This window comes from Cololabis saira, chromosome 2 (assembly GCF_033807715.1).
Source record: "Cololabis saira isolate AMF1-May2022 chromosome 2, fColSai1.1, whole genome shotgun sequence".
Taxonomy (NCBI): Eukaryota; Metazoa; Chordata; class Actinopteri; order Beloniformes; family Belonidae; genus Cololabis; species Cololabis saira.
The window spans coordinates 49,303,311-49,323,659 of NC_084588.1; the positions used below are offsets into that span (position 1 = coordinate 49,303,311).

The window sequence follows — 20,349 nt, forward strand, 5'->3', positions numbered from 1 at the left end:
TCAGTTTTCATTCTGCAAAAAAGAGCCATAAGAATAATCAGTAGAAAACGATATAGAGATCCAACAAATCCATTATTCCTTCAGTTAAAATTGTTGAAATTTCATGAACTAGTAGACTATAGTATTCTGCAAATTATGTTTAAAGCTCATAAAAAAACTTTACCAATCAACATTCAGAAAAGATTCGAAAAAAGAGAAAGCAAGTATAACTTAAAAGGAACAGAGATTTAAAAAAACAAGATTCAGGACTAAATTGATGGAACGTTGTGTTTCTGTGAAAGGAATCAGTTTATGGAACAATCTGAATAAAGAAAACAAAGAATCCAAATCAAACATTACATTCAAAATAACAATTAAAGCCTGTATGTTAAGTAAATATAATGAAATACGTTAAGTTTGATTGACATACCCATAGACGGCGGTAATTTTATTTTATTTTAGTTTTTTATTCACTTAGTTGTTTTTTTGTTTTTTTTTTAATTTATGATATTTGTGAAGTTATTTCTTGGAAAAAGGGGCAGATCAGATAAGATTCTTCTTCTTTCTGCTCCCTTTTCATTCACAATTTAAGAACATTTGTATTTGTATTGAATTGTTTTATTTTTTTTATGAAATAAAGAATAAATGAATGAACATCAGGACATCAGATCAGATCAGCTACACCGGTGAACGTAACGGCTTTGAGCTTCTGATTCAGCTTCTTTTAAATATTATAAATATTTAGATATTATAAGAGCCAGACACTCTGGACACATCTGAACGCCGTGAAAACAAAACTCTGGATCCTGCACTGAAAGCCCACTCTAATTGTGACTGTAAATTAAATCGAGTTAAAATATGAATAATGATGATAATTTTAAATTTACCTTGCTAATTCTTTTTGTCCGACAAAATTAAAAAAAATTTTTTTTTGTTTTTTTTTGTTGTTTTTTTTAATTACCAATGTGTTTCAGCAATCCTTTCTTTGACAAAAAAGAATTAGCAAATTAAATTGTAAATCCATAGACAAAATTAACTTTATAAATCAATAATGACAATTGATTAAAAAAAGTGTCTGTGTTCAAATATTTCCCGATCAAACGGGCAACAGAACAGTTGTGCTTGGAGCTGGAGTAAAGAGTAAATGATAACTGAGTTAATGAAGACGGAGAAACGAGCCTCTCATGTCGGGGTCAGGGTGACCTGATGATTGACACTTAGCATGTCGTGTGTTTGTCTCTGGTGTTTGATGAATAACAACAGCAGCCGGAGGCAGAAACGGGGGGGGGTAAGGACGGTTTGACCTGCTAACTGGCTTTCCCACAAATCCTCTGAAATATCAGCCGGTTATGTGCAGAAATAACCAAACAAATCTAAATCAGAAAGAAGATTCTCACATGTGCAGCAGAAAAAATGATCAATATGTTTCTGCAGGTAAATTAATCAGCTGGACTTTTTAGTCCAGAGAGACGACGACAGGTCAAAATAACCTGCTAACGCTCACTAATCAATACTTGTAGGTTAATTACGGTTCAAACTTCACGTGAGATGATTTAGTTTGACACCCTGGAACACTGGTGTCCAACCCGTGGCCCCCGGGTCGATCCGGGCTGGGGTAACTACCTATGTGGCCTTCCACAGATTAAAAACCATTCCTCATCAGTCCGTCGGCTCCCTGAAGACTCTTACTAGACGTCGTCATGGAGAAAGCTGCCTCCTTTATGGGATTTCATACATAAAGACAATGAAGAGACTTAAGAAACAGTTTAAAAGCCTTTATTCTGTTAGGAAATGGTGGCTGGTCGGACCCAGATGTAGGAGAGCAGGAGGCAGGAGTTCCCAAAAACAGTGATTTATTTAACTAAACAAAAAGCACTGCTTAGCACAGGGGTCGGCAACCCGCGGCTCTAGAGCTGCATGTGGCTCTTTAGCGCCGCCCTAGTGGCTCCCTGGAGCTTTTTCAAAAATGTTTGACCTTTTTTTTCCATTGGTTTTCTTTTTTTCCTTTTTTTTTCTTCTTATTTTCCTTTTTTCTTTTTTTTCTTCTTTTCTAACTTTCTCGAAATTTTTACTTTTTCCTCGACATTTCGACTTTTCTCTCAACATTTCAACTTTTTTCTCAACATTTCAACTATTTTCTCGACATTTCGACTTTTTTCTCGAGATTTTGACTTTTTTCTCGAAGTGCATAATATGTAAAAAAAAAAAAAAAAAAAAGAGGATCTGCACACTTGGATCAATGCAAGTATCTTTTTTCTTTTTTTCCTTTTTTTTCTTTTTTTCCTTTTTTCTTTTTTTCTTTTCTTTCTTTCTCGAAATTTTGACTTTTTCCTCGACATTTCGACTTTTTTCTCGAGATTGTACTTCAACATTAATCTCAACATTTCGACTTTTTTCTCGACATTTCGACTTTTTTCTCGACATTTTGACTTTTTTCTCGACATTTTCGACTTTTTTCTCGAGATTGTACTTCAACATTAATCTCAACATTTCGACTTTTTTCTCGACATTTCGACTTTTTTCTTGACATTTCGACTTTTTTCCCGAAGTGCATAATGAAAAAAAAAATCTTCCCCCTGTAATAAGTAATACAGATACATGCAGCATGTGTTGCCTTCATTCTAAGGCTTATACAAGACTTTTCATTTTTTGCGGCTCCAGACATATGTTTTTTGTGTTTTTGGTCCAATATGGCTCTTTCAACATTTTGGGTTGCCGACCCCTGGCTTAGCAGGATGGCAAAAACCCAGAACAAGAATCAAAACTACAAAACCTGACATGGAAACACGGAGGGAGGAAACAGTACGGACCAGCAGGGAGAAGGGAAAGACCTGATAGACACAAAGGTTAACGAGACACCGGTGCAGAGAATCAGGGCAGATGGGAGACAGGAAAGTCAAACTAGAACTGAAACACAAAGACACGGGCCTCAAAATAAAACAGGAAACTACCAAAACCATAACATATTCACTTTTTAATCAACTTAAGTGGCAATAACTTAAATAATTGTTATCCGGTATCAGTCTGCCGCGTCACCGCGGGGGTTTAGTCCACTCTGCTGTCCAACATTTCTCCAATTCATCGAGGTTTTCAAATGTTTTGAACGCACAGCCCTCTTAAGATAATTACGTTGAGGTTAGGCATTAATTAATGTAATTAAGGCAGGATTAAGCATCAGGTTCAGGACTGAGACTGGACCGTTTCAACCTCTCGATCCATTTTTATTATTATTATTTTATTCCCTCTGTCATTGATTTCCTGACGTGTTTGTGTTTTTAGTCCAGGTGGATTTCAGCCGCTGGACTGAGGCCTGACATTTGACTTTAGATTCACTGTCGACTCAGGTCCAGTAGTTTCTGCAAGTGTCGGCTGGGATTCCAAGTTATAAGTACAATTTATGGTGGAAGTGATAGAAATGTGCTTAGTTTTTTGGTTTTCGCACATTAAGATGTTGTTAAATACATAATAGGCAAGGCAAGTTTATTTGTACAGCACAATTCAACACAAGGTAATTCAAAGTGCTTTACATCAACATTAAAAGCAGCAAGACACAATTACACAGTAAATAACAAATAAAATGATAAGAAAAGAGGTAAAATAATAAAAAGCTGTTAAAGAGTAAGGGCAGTAGATCCAGCAGGTACATCTCATTCTTAAAATGGCAAGAATTACGTTTCTATTCGGTCAAAACATACAAAGACCGGGTCAAATACAGTATTACAAAAGTAATCTGTAACAATTCGTACAGTGAATTAAACCAATTTGACAATTCTACGTCACAATGTCTGTTTCCAGGTCTTATTTCACACAACTGACGAGAATTACGTTTCTATACGGTCAAAACGTACAAAGATAATAATCACAAAGGGAAATGATGTTGCAGCTTACGTACAGAGGTGGACAGAGTACTCGACTCCAGTACTTGAGTAAGAGTACAAATACTACTGGTCAAAATTTACTCCGTTACAAGTAAAAGTAGCTCAGTCAAAATATTACTCGAGTAAGAGTAGAAAAGTACTTGCTTTTAAAGGTACTTAAGTATCCAAAAGTAAATGCTTTTAAATTTACTTTAAGTAAAAGTAAGAGTAAGAGTAAATTTCTTATTTTCCACATCAGTAAATTACTATATTTTTTTTTTAAATTAATTTAAGTTGTAAAGTTTAAGTTGTAAATGTCTGTGGTTTGTCTGTGCCCTCGTTTTTTACTCGGTCGAACTCAAACATTGAGTTAAGATACGGCCAAGGATTTTGTGAAAGTCTCTGCTCCGAGTCCGGCTCATTATCAGACTCAGACGACTCAGCGGATTGTCTTTCTTCTCCTGACGCAGGCGTAGCCATTGTTGCAGCTCTGTCTTGACTTGTTGCGGCTCTGTCTTGACTTGTTGCAGCTCTGTCTTGACTTGTTGCGGCTCTGTCTTGACAAACGCAGGCTACTTTGGCGGTATCGTTTTGAGGAGGCTTGACGTATTTCCGCTTTACTACATCCCAGTGGAGAGCGTGCACTGTGATAGGTCTCCTCCTTTGACAAAAACAGCTTGTGTCCAATAGGATTTTAGGGAAGAAGAAAAAAGAGCAGACCTGAAAGTAACAAGTACTTTTCAGCCTTCCTAGAAATTTACTCGAGTAAAAGTAAAAATATTTGTCTTGGAAATGTATTCAAGTAAGAGTAATAAGTACCAAAGAAGTCTAATACTCAATTAAAGTACAAATCCTCTGGATATGTACTTAAGTACAGTACTCAAGTAAATTTACTCCGTTACTGTCCACCACTGCTTACGTACGTGTGGACGTCTACAAGAATGTTTTAGGAATCTGTTCCCGTCAACGTGAGTTGGGTTGTTGGACTGCAGATCATCACTGATGTGCTGGAGCGACTGTTGTTATGTTGTTGTCATGGCCAGGTAGCTCAGCTCTGCCATCACAACGATGACTTGTCCTCCTTCTGTCTGGACTCTTTAGTCCTGCTCGGTCCAGACTAGATGAGGAGAGGCAGACGGGTCCAGAACGTCCTGTCTCTGGTCCAGCCGAGCTCCCATCATGCACTTTGTTTCCTCTCGTCTGTAACACGTCAGTGTTTCATGTGTTTCCTGACCGTTCGTCTTCAGAGAGCTGATCTGCTCCTTCCCCAACCAACAGCTGTCCGTTGTCATGGTTACTCATCACAACTGCTACTCAAAAGTACCACAATTACCAGCTGAAAATATTGAAAACCACTTATAGTTAATTATAATTTACTAGTATACTACTATAATTAACTACTAATATTTAAATGTTTAAATGTTTTTTAAATGTAAATAAACTGTTTTTAAAAAAATAGATGAATTTCTAAAATAAATCACAAGATCTGAAATGAACAATTTGACAGAAAATGGTTCAGGCTGCCACTTAATAATAATAAAGATATAAATACAAAATCTCTATTAATTTGTGATCAAATGCTATTAGATGACGGTTTCTCGACGCGCTCGACTCTTCAAACCCACGTCCCTCAAACTCTTCAGGCGTCATCATCATATTCTTCTCACCCTCAAAAAGATCTAATATTCATCAGCTAAACTCAGTCTGAGTGTTTAAACTCAAATACAAACCACTTAACACACAGCGTTTCTGGTACACACCATTAATTATGAAATTAAATGTTTGTACTATGAAATAATTATGAAAAGCAAAACTCTATATTATTAAAAATAATAATATTTTATCCAGATAAACATGAGATGTCAGAAACTGATGCAGTACGATATAAAGTGCTGTTGTGTGATCTAGATGCACGTCCAAGTGTACAAAACAGATAAAAGCAGCTCTGACTGAACGTTTCAGAGCTGATCACACCTTCTCAAGTCTTCACACGTTTTCAAGTGGATCAGTTCCCACGTGGAGGTTGTTGGTGTCTGTGAGGAGACGCCCCGCTGTCACAATTCAACCGCCAGAGAACAAGTTGTTTGTCCATATTTTATGCACAAATGTGAAGTTGAGCCAAAGCTTACACGAGACTTCAGCGCTACGAGTTAATGAAATTAAGAACAATCTGAAGATGAGATCCACATAAATGCTTCATAATAATACAGTAAATTTATATATATATTTATATAGCCTCTGTTACAACAGAATAATCTTTGCAATATTACAGACATGGAAAAAGCTGTTTTACAAACCTGATTAATATGATGTTTAAACCACAAATCCTGATCAAAACAACACCAAGGTTTCTCACATCGCAACACCATCCCTTCCTAAAATGTTTGGGACCAAAGATAATAATGGAATTTAGTAGTAAAAAGTTAGACTGGGACGTCCTGGTCCTGCAATGTTAAATGAAATTCAAGGGAAATTGTTTGGGAAAGAAAAAGTTGAGTTAACCTGCTGACACACAAAATATACTTTATATCCACCGTTAAGTTAAATGTAGCTTTTTTGTTTTTAATACGTTTTTTTCGTTCTGTAAAATGTAACTTGAAAGATTCAGATTCCGGTACCGGTCAGGGTTGAACGTCTCTTTCTATTTGAACGTGTGCATCCGTCCATGTTCTCCATCAGTCCTGGAAACTGCAGAACTTAGACAATCGATCATTTATGGTCCGTGGTTTCTCTTCAACTCAAAGATCTGAGTCTGGAGGATATATTCTCATGTCAGTCCAGGAAACTGCAGAACTTAGAGAATAATTTTAGAAAGAAAGAAAGAAAGAAAGAAAGAAAGAAAGAAAGAAAGAAAGAAAGAAAGAAAGAAAGAAAGAAAGAAAGAAAGAAAGAAAGAAAGAAAGAAAGAAAGAAAGAAAGAAAGAAAGAAAGAAAGAAAGAAAGAAAGAAAGAAAGAAAGAAAGAAAGAAAGAAAGAAAGAAAGAAAGAAGAGCAACCCCGTAATAATCCAGATGTTTCTAAGTGCATGAGCTTGTGAAACATCTGCCAAGACTTTATTAATGTTGAATCAAATAAACGGGTTGTTGAGCAGCTGGAATCCTGACATCATTGATGAAAGAAGCTCAAACATGATCATCTTTCCTGCCAACCACAGATTAATATCTGCTACTGCAACTGTTTACACATTATCTAAATTACTCTTCATATTTTGTATAATGTTTAAAATCCAGTTTTATCAGCGTTCAACGCAGTGACTGGGACGTCCTGGTCCTGCAGAACCGATCCCCAGAGACCTGATACCCATCCAATAATATTGATCAGTGAAAACAACGGAGGCTCCACTTAAACACTGTTTCCTGTTTTAAAACGTTAACAGTGGCCAGAAAAAGTATGTGAACCCCCTGGAATTATTATTATTATTTCTTTATTTGGTATGGACATCACAATTACATACAAACCAAATGCATGTTTGAGTGCATACATGCTAATTTGCAACACAGGAGGCTTCTAAAAAAGTACAGACAATAAGTACAATAAAATTAGAGGATGACATAAGATATAAAGCAAAGACAACATACCGGTAGTTCAAGAGCAGAACCAGACCTGACCTATTCATGTAGGCTGTTGTTTAGATTTGAGCCATAGTTTGAGTCCTCTGTTGAAAATATTGCCACGCGTTTCTAATTTTAAATTAGTGGATAAAGAATCCCAGAGTTTTGCACCCTTCACAGAAAAGACAGACTCACCAAAAGAGGTCTTATACTTTGTGATAAGACAATCACCATTGGTGGAGGCCCATGTGGTTACTCTACCAGAGCTCTGATGCCTAATAACTACTTCTAATACTACTAATAAATGAGCTGCTTTTCTGCATTAATGAGTCCTCTGTCTCTCAGCTGGTCGGAACCAGTTCTTAACGGGTCGGGACCCGTTTCACTTGGTTTTCATGTAGCTTCACCTTTGCTTTAGGTAAAAAGTCTTTCCAGAACTACTTTTTTCAGGTGTTAAACCTCTTTTTATTTCATGTTTGTGCCTGAAAGTCTGTTAATTCTGTAAAATCCAAAGTTTAAACTTCACCATCTTTTCATGAAAGACATTTGAAACTAGGCCTGTGTTGAAAAAATCGATTTCCCAATTCTAAATCGATTCTCATATTAATTCCTAAAAATCGATTCATATGTCTAAACATCGATTGTTTTTTTTGTTTTTTTTTTCTCTTTTATTTATTTATGTTTTTTTTTTTTTCATCATTACATTACAACTTTTGGTTATTTTTTTGTCTATCCCCAAAAAAGGAATGTTTTGTTGGACACGAGAATAACTGGTCCCATGTTTTTGCCTTTAAATATGTTTAAAGGTATGAAAACATTAAAGTGTTAGGTTATAATTGCATAAATTGTCTATATTTCATTACTTTATATACTGTCTTGGGGTTACATTTGCAAAAAATGCTAAAAACCAAATGCTCAAAAATTAAAAATCAAAATAGACCGAAATTGAACAAATAAAAACGGAATGTGGGAAAAAATAAAACCGATTTCATCCGTCTCTGTTTCCTCCCTGGATCTGTTTGGTAATTCTGCCCCACGATGTTTCTGAAAGCAGTTCTATCAGCATTCTGGGAGCTGATTGGTCCTTACAGCATCATTAGCTGCTAATACTTACTGTTGAATCTCAATATAATACTAGTATTAATATGTTGCATAACTACAGTCATATAATTCATGCAACAGCTCAAAAAACAGTTTTAATAACACTAACCCAAATCAATATCGGGATCGAATCAAATCTTGATAATCAATTCTGAATCTTAAGAATCGGAATCGAATCGATCCCCAGCCCTATTTGAAACTTGAAACCGGTTATCCGGGGGTTCTACTGCTCAGACTTCTTTAGTCAACCACATAAACAAATGTAATTCTTGTCTTTTATTAAACTCAGATGCAATAACAGTCCTCTTTGCTGGTTTGTGTTGCAGAAAGCCGACGACCGGGAGAAACGGCAGGAGGCTCATCGTTTCCACTTCGATGCCATGTGAAGATCCTCCACCCGGACCCCCGGACTCATCACAAGGGCCAATAAACGGATCCTCATTTGCCTAAAAATGTTTCTTTTTGATATTTTCCCATGTTTGAGTCAGATGTTAGATGTTTAAAGTCCCTTTGATGTTTTATTTTAACCCCAGAGTTAGAAGTACAGGAGCTGCAACGAGAACCCCCCCAGAAATCCCTCTCACACTGAAGGGGGGAGTTTCTCTGGACTAAGTGAAGCTGGCAGCTCGATCTGGAGACGGATTCCTGCTGAAACCTGTTCCTGCTTTAGCCCCTGAGATGTGCATGTGCTTTACGTCTGTTGTCTTTGTGTAATTAAACCGATGGAGATGATCTGATACCGAGGAAACACCGAACCTTCACCCCGGAGGGGATGAGCGGCCTTCACGTCTGCCGATGCAGATCCATCTCCTCCTGAGCTGATTGTCTCTCCGCTCATCCCGGGAGTAAATACGGCTTCATATCTACTGGATTCACGGTTTCATTTTAATCTTTTAAACTCTGCAGCTCCGGTGCTGCTGGTGGGTGTTTGAAGGGGGTGCAGCTCAAGCCCGTCCACGTTTCTTTTGCACTTTTGTAACTGTCGATTAACTGGCTGCATGTAATTTATTTCATGATGTGGATTTAACAGGTGAATGTTTAATAAGCTGCTTAATGTGCTGATCTACTGAGGCTGAGAATAAAGGTTTCTTAACTTAACCCTCGTGTCTGATTCCTGCCTTCTACGTGTTGCCTGGGAGATGTTTGTGGATTTAAATCACTTCAGGATTTTGACCCTTTAGTTAATTTATGAGTTGTTGCTATGAAGCTGGAGGTGAAACTAAACTGAATAATTAGTTGCAGCGGTGGGGAAATCAAATGGCCCCCTGGAGGCCGCTTTGGGGGGTCCAGGTCTGGTTCCAGGTCCGGGTCCTGGTCCAGACCTGCTCACTAATCCCTGGAGAGACTGAACCTCCACCCAGAGCCTGGAGCCTCTGCGTAAAGCTGCACTGAGGCTGTAATAAAACCGGAAACGTGGTTATTCCACCTTAAATGAAGGATTTAGGATGACGATGATGATGTTTTGGTTTTTTTCTTTTGAGGCTAGGAAGAGGTTGGTTGCATCCACTTTTATGTCTGTACTGGATTACGGTGAAATTCTGTATATGCATGCATCTTCTCAATGCCTCCACTCGCTTGACACCGTTTATCATGGTGCATTGAGATTTATTACGAATCTGAGAGCTCTCACTCACCATTGTACATTAATGCCCGGGTGGTCGGCTTTGTCCACTCGCAGGCTCAACCACTGGTACATTTTCATCTATAAGGCTATTCTTGGTCTGATTCCAATATATTTACAGTCATACATTGACCGTAAAGAATCAGGAGGCTTCCATCTACGCTCTCAGGAACATCTGCTACTATCTGTCCCTAGAGTGCACACCGAGCTGGGAAAGAAGGCCTTCAGGTCTGCTGCGCCTTCCTCCTGGAACCAGCTGCAAAACACCTTAATCTCAGAGAGCTGGTCTCACTTAATGCTTTTAAATCGCTCCTGACAGATCTTGAGATCAGGGGCGTCAATTGGGTATGCCAAGGTATGGCAGCCGCCACACCTCGGCTTCAAGCGAAAATGTAAATGTTTGTTTTTTAAATACATTTATGGAATTACTCTGTCTATTTGTATTGATTATTCTATTACTTAATACATATAGAATAACTACAAATGCAAATCAGAACAACATGATCGATTTCACTAGTTATTACGCTGCAAAAACTCGAAATCTTAACAATATTTGTCTTATTTCTAGTTAAAATGTCTAATTTTTTGTCAAAAAAATCTCATTACATTTAAGACAAGACTCAAAAACTCAAAAAACAACGATTTTCACCTGTTTCAAGTAGATTTTCACTTAAAATAAGTAGAACATTTTTTTGCTTGTAATGAAAAGATAAATCTTGTCCGACTGGCAGATTTTTCTACTTATTTCAATTGAAAATTTACTTGAAACAGGTGAAAATGGTCAAATAAGTTATTTTTCTGGGGATGATCTTGTTTTATGAGACTAAAAATTAGACATTTTAACTAGAAATAAGACAAATATTATTATAATATTGCTGGTCAGATTTTGAGTTTTTGCAGTGAGCGAGACTGCATTTGAAAAAGTTCCAATTTTCTTGACCACACAGATCAGCTACATAAACTTCTGTTATGAGTATTTGCTGGACGTGTTGATTGATACTCTAGTTAAGTTCTGTGACTCATAAGCTTGCCATACCTTAGCTTTGACTGAATTGACGCCACTGCTTGAGATGTCCAATTCTGCCTGCAGATGCTATGAGTAATGTCAACAGTGTTTTGTTTTGTTATGTGTCGTGTCATATGTCGGAATCATGTTACTGTGTTGCTGCCTGTCTTGGCCAGGACCCTCTTGTAAAAGAGATTTTTAATCTCAATGAGTTTCGTTTCCTGGTGAAATAAAGGTTGAATAAAAAATAAAATAAAATGATCAGCAGGAGGGTTGATGTTCTCTGCTCACATGTTGATATTGATCAATAAATATCGGTGAATCATGTGACCACTAACCTGCTGGTTCATGTTAAAGGTTTCTCATGTTTCCGTTGACTTAAAGTCCAAAAATCGTTGACTTTTGCCATTAAGGTTGTTTTTAAAGGGACTAATGTTTCTCCTGCAGTTTGCATGTTGTGCTTGCGTGGGTTTCCTCCGGTTAGTCCTTCCTCCCGCAGTCCAAAAACATTCATACTAGGTTCATTGATGATTCTAAATGGCCCGTAGAGTGTGTTGTGTGTATATATGTGGCCCTGCGATGGACTGGATACCTGTCCAGGTGAAGCCTCTCACCTGGAATGAGCTGATCTCAGACCCGGCACCCTGCAGAGGATAAAGCGGGTATAGAGGATGGATGATGGGTGGATAATGTTTCTCCGAGCATCTTTAAAACTCTCCTGTCTCCATCTGTCGGTCCGTTTCCCTATAAATGCTGATTCTTGGTTGTAATTCATGAGTCGGATCAAGTTTACAGGCAGAATAAAGGGATGAATCTTGAAATCCTTCATCGGCTCGGGAGCGTTTCTCAGTGGAGACGCGGCAGGATCTCCGAGCAGAGTCTGCTCTCTCTCCATCCTCAGCCCCTGAATCCCCTCCCTCTTTATTCCAACCCCTCTCTCTCCCTCCCTCTCTCTCTCTCTCTCCCTTGGTCTCGCTCATCCATCCATCTGCGCATTCTGGGCAGCTGCTCCGCCGGTCCGGACCGGTCCATCCTCTCCTCCTCCTCTCATCCTCTCATCCTCTCATCCGCCGGTCTGGCTGGAGATGCCTGGCTGAGGGGCTGCGGCAGAGCGCAGAACCATCAACCCGGACTGGACCGGACCGGAGCGCAAAACCACCCCGGACTAGACCGGCTCCAGCTAGGGTCGGACCGGAGCGCAGCGCGTTGTGGCTCCGTGGATTTACTTGTTGGATTGCGTGAAACCCCCCGCGGATTCCGTGAGATGGACAGAATAAAACATAATTTCTAGAGAGGAGGTTGGAGGTTCGGAGCCTCGGAGGTTCGGGAGGAGAGATGCTCAGAGGTGAGCGGAGCTGCGGAGCTGCGGGCGCCGCTGCGCGCTGGTCGGCACCGAGCTGCTCATTTAAACCCTACATTCAACCGTTTCACCCTCTTTTTCTGTCGTTTTCCACCCTGATGTTGGAGGTTTCGGTGTCGGGTTTCTGCTCATCAGTTAAGATGAATTAAAACATTGTCTTAAAAAATGCAAAGTGGCAGCTTTTCTGCCTCTCCAGCGCACGGAGCTGGAAACAGCGGAGCTGGAACCAGCAGCTCGGGTCTGCGGGTGCACAACGTCTAATAATAATAATAATAATAATGAATTTAATTTATAATGCACTTTGCATTCAATAAATCTCAAAGTGCTACAACATTCAAGGCAAGAAAATCCAAAAAAGCAGCAGTATCATCACTAAAACGTAAAAAAGTCATAAGAATCAATGGCAAATCATAAATCATAGCTGGCATATGCTTTACTGAAAAGGTGGGTCTTCAGTCTTCTCTTGAAAGAGTCAATTGACTCTTTACATCTCACCAGTTAAGACATTCATTTAAATGTATTTTGGTCATGCGTTTAGTCACAGTTTAATGGCATTAAAGGGAGTACTTTTGGTTTAACCACGGATGATCTCAGGCAGAGGTCAAACATCTGAAGGTGGAGACAGAAAACCTCCAAGAAATGATGCGTAAAATCATCCAAGAGCTAGAAATACTCGACTCTGATTAGAGGTTTGTCAGCGTGGGGAGCCTCCGTCTCCGTGGCGGAGACGCGCGTTTCTCGTGCGTAAAGTGGACACTTTACGCACGAGAAACGCGCAAAGTGCTCCGGTCGGATCCGGATCAAACGCCGCCGCCCGGCTCCGTGCACGCGCCGGGGCGCGCGCCGCTGTTGCCCTGGTGACCCCCATCCATCCGTCCATCCATCCATCCACCCATCCATCCATCCCGACCCACGGTGTGGATATACCCGTGGAAACCAGCGCCGTGGATGCGCTGCGTGTTTGAGGACCAGAGACACCAGTTTGCGCACGTTTCCTCTGAAAAAACTGTTTCTTCTAATCGGTCTAATCTGGGGTTCTGGAGGTTCCGGAGGTTCCGGAGGCTGCAGCGGCTGCAGCGGCTCCCACGGAGGACGTGACCCGGTGTTTTTTCTCCACACTGAGCACTTTCCTCCTCAGGAATATCCGTGGATGCTGAACTCTGACGTCACCCTGGAGGAAAATGGGGGTTTGGGTTGATTTTAGCGCAGCGGGTTGATGTGGATCAACGTCTCCTGAGAATTTTTCCTGAGAGGAAAACCCCTTTTCTTAAGCCTCAGACAGGGGCGCCACCAGCGGGGGGACAGGGGTGGCCATGGCCCCCCCTACCAATTTGCCTCAAAAAAAAAAAAAAACACTTGCCGGTCACATAGATTCTATCTTCAGTTTCTTTAAGTATTTCTGAGCCTAATAATAATTTAAATGTAAAATGTTTAATAAAAAAAGAATAAATAAAAAAAATATATAAATAACATAAATATATATGATATTATATATTACTACAACAGTATAATAAAGTCCTGTAATGATGGCTTTTAGCTTTGCTTCCACCCCAAGAATTGAAGTGGCCCCCTCTGGCCCCCCCTATGGAACAGTTTTGGAGGCGCCCTTGGCCTCAGAGGAAACAGCAGCAGAACCTCGAGCAGGGAAACTACAGCAGCAGAGGATCTGGACCAGGACCAGGACCAGGATCTGGACTAGGACCAGGACCCGGGAAGCGGGTGTCGGCTCGTAAACTGGACCATACTGGAGGAAACAGCCTCGTCTGGAGGGTCTGGTTTCTGCTGAGGGGGCAGATGGTGGGCTTGGCTCGGGTTCGGGGTTTTCTGCCAGTCAGGCCATCTGTGGGGTCTCAGTGCAGGGGCGCCTCCAAAAATGTTTCCTAGGGGGGGTCAGAGGGGGCCACTTAAAAACCAAAACTAAAAGCCATCATTACAGGATTTTATTATACTGTTGTAGTATACAGGCTCAGAAATCCTTTTTTTTTTGTTTTTTTACTTTCTAACTTGTCTGCATATATATTTATATATATATATACATATATATATATATATATATATATATATATATATATATATATTTCTTTTTTTTTTTTTTCTTTTTTTTTAATTATTATTAGGCTCAGAAATACTTAAAGAAACGCCTACTGATATGCATTTTGCATACAATCTATGTGACCGGCAAGTGTTTTTTTTTTATTGAGGCAAGTGGGGTGGCCAGCAAATGTGTAGGGGGGGCCATGGCCACCCCTTGCCCACCCCTGGTGACGCCACTGTCTCAGTGGGCCCTTTGACAGCGCAGGGACCCCCTCCCACCACCCTGGGGTGCTGGGGTGAACCCGTGCGCTCAGGTCGGTGCGTTAAACCTCCACCTCGCAGCCTCGCAGCCTCGCAGCCTTGCAGCCTCCATCCTCCAGCAGGCTGTAATTTGTAATTAATGTCAACCAGAGTTGTCTGAGGTCGTATTTTTGAGCAGTGCGTGACAGATGTCGCCGTGACTTTCTGTCCAGCCTTCACTCCGGGAACAGAGAAGTGATGGAAACGTGAAGTGACGTGACCTAGAACAGCGCAATTGAACCCGCAGTCATTGTTTTGTTCCTCTGCAGAATGAACCGGGGTGAGATCAAACCCCCCCAGCTGGAAAGGATGTTTACTTGGAGATATTCTGAAGAAAAGGGACTATTGCTGTCTACAGGGGCGGTTCCTCCAAAACTGTTTCCTAGGGGGGGCCAGAGGGGGCCACTTCAATTCTTGGGATGGAACCAAAACTAAAAGCCATCATTACAGGACTTTATTATAGCGTTGTAGTATAAAGGCTCAGAAATACTTTTTTTTTTTTAACTTTCTAACTTGTCTGTATATATATTATTGGTTAATACCATGTTGGTAAAAATCTAAGGCATATATATATATATATATATATATATATATATATATATATATATATATATATATATATATATATATATGCATTTTTAATATATAGCATATATATTTTAATATATCATATATTTATTTTATTAATATATTTTTTGTATGTATATATATATATATATATATATATATATATATATATATATATATATATATATATATACTGTATATATATGCATTTTTAATATATAGCATATATATTTTAATATATCGTATATTTATTTTATTAATATATTTTTTTGTATATATATATATATATATATCAATTTTGAATATATAGCATATATATTTTAATATATCATATATTTATTTTATTAATATATATATTTTTTTTGTATATATATATATATATATATATATATACATATATGCATTTCTAATATATAGCATACAGATTTTAATATATCATATATTTATTTTATTAATATATATATTTTTTGTATATATATATATATATATATATATTTTGTATATATATATATATATATATATATATATTTTGTTTTTTTTTTTTTAGAGAATCCATGTGACCGGCAAGTGTTTTTTTTGTTTTTTTATTGAGGCTAGAGGAGTGGCCAGCAAATTTGTAGGGGGGCCGTGGCCACCCCTGGCCCCCCCATGGTGGCGCCACTGGCTGTCTAAGTTTGCAAAACTAATACATCTTTTTGTGTTTGATTGAGCAGATTATCATCCATCATCCAAGTTTCCCTGATGCTGCAGCAGAAGCTGCAACTCTATTTAGCTCCTGATTTATTCATGAGATTACAAAATATGTTACAACTTGCCTGCGTAAATTATGCAGCTCCTGCCCAATAACATCATTTCAATATTTATCAGCTGAAGGCACATTTAAGCCGCTGTACCTTCCCGCTTTAAGGTTAATTGCTTTTATGCGCAGAAGTAATTGCCAGTAACGACGTTTCTCTCAAAGCATTTTTCTCGCTGTTTCACTGGATGACAGAGAGTCATTTTTCACGGAGTGGTTCCATTAAAAGCAGCATTAGCAGCATTTCTGCCCCGCTCTGATGGGGATCCTGCGTGGATAAAGCTCGAGTGGGGCCCTCAGGATCTGGGTGGCCCCCCGGATCTGGGTGGCCCCCCTGGATCTGGGTGCCCTCCCCTCTAACATCATGGTTCATATTCATATTTATCATTTTTTTCATTTGAATTAACTATATTGCATGTCAATGTGCATTGGTCTCCCAGTTTTTATATTTTTTGGTCTCCCATTTTTAATTTTTTTTGTTTATTACGCTTATTCTTCAGTCAAAATGTCAAAGCACTTTGTATTTCATGTACCTGGATGAAAGGTGCTATATAAATCAAATTTGATTGATTGATTGATATTCGCACCTTCGATTTTTTCGACTTTTTCGTGGCTGATAATAGAGATGGAGTTATTGAAAACCCTGCAGCCTTTCCAGTGTTTGTGGTTTATTCTAACCGTGATTGAACCTGTCATGAGCTCGGAGGGGCAGGTCCTCCTGCAGGTGCAGAATTATTACTTTTCCTGCTTCAGTATATGAACTTTATTCCCAACAGCATTCAGGTTGATGGGCCGGTTAACTTGCCTCTGCTGCAAATTATTTTATTTTTACGTCTCTTCAGTGTAGAAATGAAGCAATAACAATTAACTGACTGGTAATTTTCAGTTTTTTTCTCTAGTTAATTCTTCATGTCTCCTACTAATCACTCACATGTTTTGTTTTTTAAGAAAAGGGTTTGTAAAGCTATTTTTGAAGCTTATAAGTGCGATTGAATATCTGTTAATGTTTCTTTGCTTTTCTGTTGTTTCTTTTCTTTTCTGGAGGTCGGTAGCAAAAAAAATAAAGTTGGTAATATGGACAGGCTTTTATAAGCAGTTTGTTTCTGTCTTTTCAGTCATTGTTCAACACATGATTATTGGTTTTGTGTGAAATGTCAATGCTGTGCACAATGTTTTTTGGTGTTGTTTTGTTTTTGTGTTGTCATGATTGAATGAACGTCATTCATTCATTCATTCATTCATTCATTCATTCATTCATTCATTCATTCATTCACATGTGACAGATCTTCCTGGCTCGAGCGGGTATTTTATGCGACTAAAACGTTATTTAAAGATGCAACGGGGCAGAAATTTCTGGCTTTTTTTAGTCCAGTAATTATCCGTGTAATGTGGCAACAGTTGGATCATTGGGGGGAAACGCGGCCACGCGTGGATCCAGTGGTGGTTCAGGGTCAGACGCTGGAAAACATCGGGCACGACAGGCTCTCCGTCCCCGAGTGGGTTTAAAGTTTGAAATGTTGATAAAAGCGTGACAGCTCGGTGACGGAGTCTCTCGTGAACGCGCAACCGCTCCGTCCTGCGCGCTCCTGGATTTATGGATATCTCCCTTTATCATCCGTCCTCTCACAAGCAGATTGCTCTGGCAATTATATTATGGATTATTATTTGGCCTGTTATTCATCTATACTCGGCTGGATCGATGCTGCAGCTGATTTCATGTATGTGTCATTAAACTGTGCGTTTCTGCTCCGCAGCCTGGATACTCTTCTTTCTGGTAGAAGAGGGATTCGCTCTGGCGCAGAGGACCAAAGGTGAGCAGGAGCTCATCTGTCTGTCTCTCCATCCTGCTTCAGTCTGACGGGAGGATTATTGGGAATCAGAATCAGGATCAGGATCAGGATCAGGATCAGAATCAGGATCAGGATCAGAATCAGATCAGAATCAGCTTTGAAGTTTGAACATGCCAGACAGGGAATTTGACTCTGGTTGCTTCATTCACTGACAGATTTAAATAGTAGCAAACAGCAAATAAGCAAATGTGGCTCATATTAACATATATACAATTAAAAAGTGAAAGGTGCAGCAGTATGAGGTAGACATGGTTATTGAAAGGTGCATTGTTACAGCTTATGATTGTGGTTATCATTATTATGACTGCACAGTGGTTGATATTCTCTCTTTTCACCCCCTCATCGACCCCTGCCCCCCCAGACTCCCCGGGTGATGCCGGCGTCCAGAGTCCCGCCCAGAATGACTGCGGCACGTGGGTGCGGAACATCAACGGGGGGGTGTTCATGTCGCCCAACTACCCCAACACCTACCCGCCCAACAAGGAGTGCGTGTACATCCTGGAAGGTGAGTCCCCCCCCCCAACCCCCAACCCCAACCCAAACCCCCCCACCAGACCTGCAGCTCCATCAGCAGATGCAGGAACACGGAGCTGGAGCATCTGCTGCAGCACCGAGCTGTAATCATCTTCAGCTTTATTGTGGGGGGGTGGAGGGGTCATCATCATCAGCAGCATCAGCTGGGGGAGATGAGATGAGCTTAATGTGTTTCTGCTCACAAACAACTGTCCTCGAGCTATGGCAAGCCATAAGGGCCAAGGAAAAAAAGGGGGTCTCCCGCACACTGTAAGGTCAAGTGCAAAAAACTTTAATAGGGTAAACAAAAAAGCAACGTTTCGGTCCACAGGACCTTTCTCAAGCAGAGAAAGGTCTCTGCTTGAGAAAGGTCCTGTGGACCGAAACGTTGCTTTTTTGTTTACCCTATTAAAGTTTTTTGCACTTGACCTTACAGTGTGCGGGAGACCCCCTTTTTTTCCTTGATTCACTCCTACCTACTCCTACGCACCTGTTTCACCAAGTCTTTTTTAGGTGTGCATCAGCCTCCAGACCTTTAAAGCCATAAGGGCCAGAAATCAGGCTTGAATGAACGCACTGCCGAACAAAGGGGGGCGTAAAAAGCGCTGTTTTGAGCACAAAAAACATTGTAAAAAGCGGCGTTCTATACAAGTCGCGTTAAAAAGCGCGTTTCCCGCGCTCCTTAAATGCCGCTTTTTACGCGCGTTCATGAACACGCATAAAAAGCGGCGTTTTGTGCAACTACGACACGCGTAAAAAGCGCAATTTTCGTTCAAACTTAAGATCCCTCCCCCTCAACTTTTTCCAGCCGCTAAAAGCGAACTGTAAGGAGCCAAGTTGGTCTGTTCAACACTTTATCTTGCAAAAAATAAAAACAACCTCATTGAACACTTATTTCTTTATTTTCATGATCATTTAAATTGTGGCTTTTCACCAAAGGCATCACAACTATCCATTAAATGCGTCAGCAGTTTAACATGGATCAGTTTATTCTGGATGAAAGAGAAAAACCATCTCTGCACAGAGACCCAAACAGAGGGGCTGACAAACGAACGGAGCAGCGATCATGCAAAGGAGATCTGCGATGGACTGATGTGTCTGCTCTGATTCCTTTCTCATTGGCTCCTTACAGTTCACTTTTAGGCCACGTTTACACGTAGCCGGGTATTTACAAAAACTGATATTTTCCCCTCTACGTTTTCAAAAAAATCCTCGTTTACACGGACCGGCATGAAAACGCTGTTAACGTCATGCCAGCCAATCAGAATCCTGGAAAAACATCAACAAATGACACGTGTAACTTCGAGTTAAGGCTGATTTATGGTTCCGCGTTACACCAACCCAGAGCCTTCGGCGTAAGGTACGCGGCAACGCACACCATGCGGCGCACATCGCCGCGTACCTTACGCCGTAGGCTCTGGGTCGATCTAACGCGGGACCATAATTCAGGCTTTACTTCCAAGACGGAATATAAAACAGGTAAAATACAAGAAAATATTGACGGTGGCCAACCTAATTGTAAACACAGGTCGCACTCATGACGCTGGTGAGTTTCTGGTGCATTTGTGACGTTCTGAAGCTTAAATCTCCGTTTTCCTCCGTTTTCCTCTGTTTAGACGCAAAAGTGAAAACTGAGTTTTTGAAAATCTCCACTTTGGCCGGAGTTTTCAGAAATGATCGTTTTTGGGGGCTTTGAGCTGCGTTTTCGTGTAAACGAACGGCCAAAACGCATGAAAACGCACCCGTTTTTGCTCCGTGTAAACGGGGCCTTAGTGGCTGGAAACAATTAAGGGGGAGGGATCTTAAGTTTGAAC

The 20,349-nt window shown here is 40.0% G+C and overlaps 2 protein-coding genes across 2 annotated transcripts in view; both read left to right on the forward strand.

The window, feature by feature from the left end:
- The window catches only part of itfg1 (integrin alpha FG-GAP repeat containing 1), a 278,570-nt gene extending 268,984 nt beyond the window's left edge, over positions 1 to 9,586 (forward strand). The window contains exon 18 of the mRNA XM_061746781.1: positions 8,815 to 9,586. Coding sequence (XP_061602765.1) covers positions 8,815 to 8,874 — 60 coding nt within the window. The 3' untranslated portion in view covers positions 8,875 to 9,586. The remainder of the gene's footprint in view (positions 1 to 8,814) is intronic.
- Positions 9,587 to 12,125: 2,539 nt separating this feature from the next.
- Positions 12,126 to 20,349, forward strand: part of LOC133421727 (neuropilin and tolloid-like protein 2) — a 34,746-nt gene continuing 26,522 nt past the window's right edge. The window contains exons 1-3 of the mRNA XM_061711468.1: positions 12,126 to 12,460; positions 17,927 to 17,983; positions 18,384 to 18,527. Of these exons, the coding sequence (XP_061567452.1) occupies positions 12,451 to 12,460; positions 17,927 to 17,983; positions 18,384 to 18,527 (211 nt within the window). The 5' untranslated portion in view covers positions 12,126 to 12,450. The remainder of the gene's footprint in view (positions 12,461 to 17,926; positions 17,984 to 18,383; positions 18,528 to 20,349) is intronic.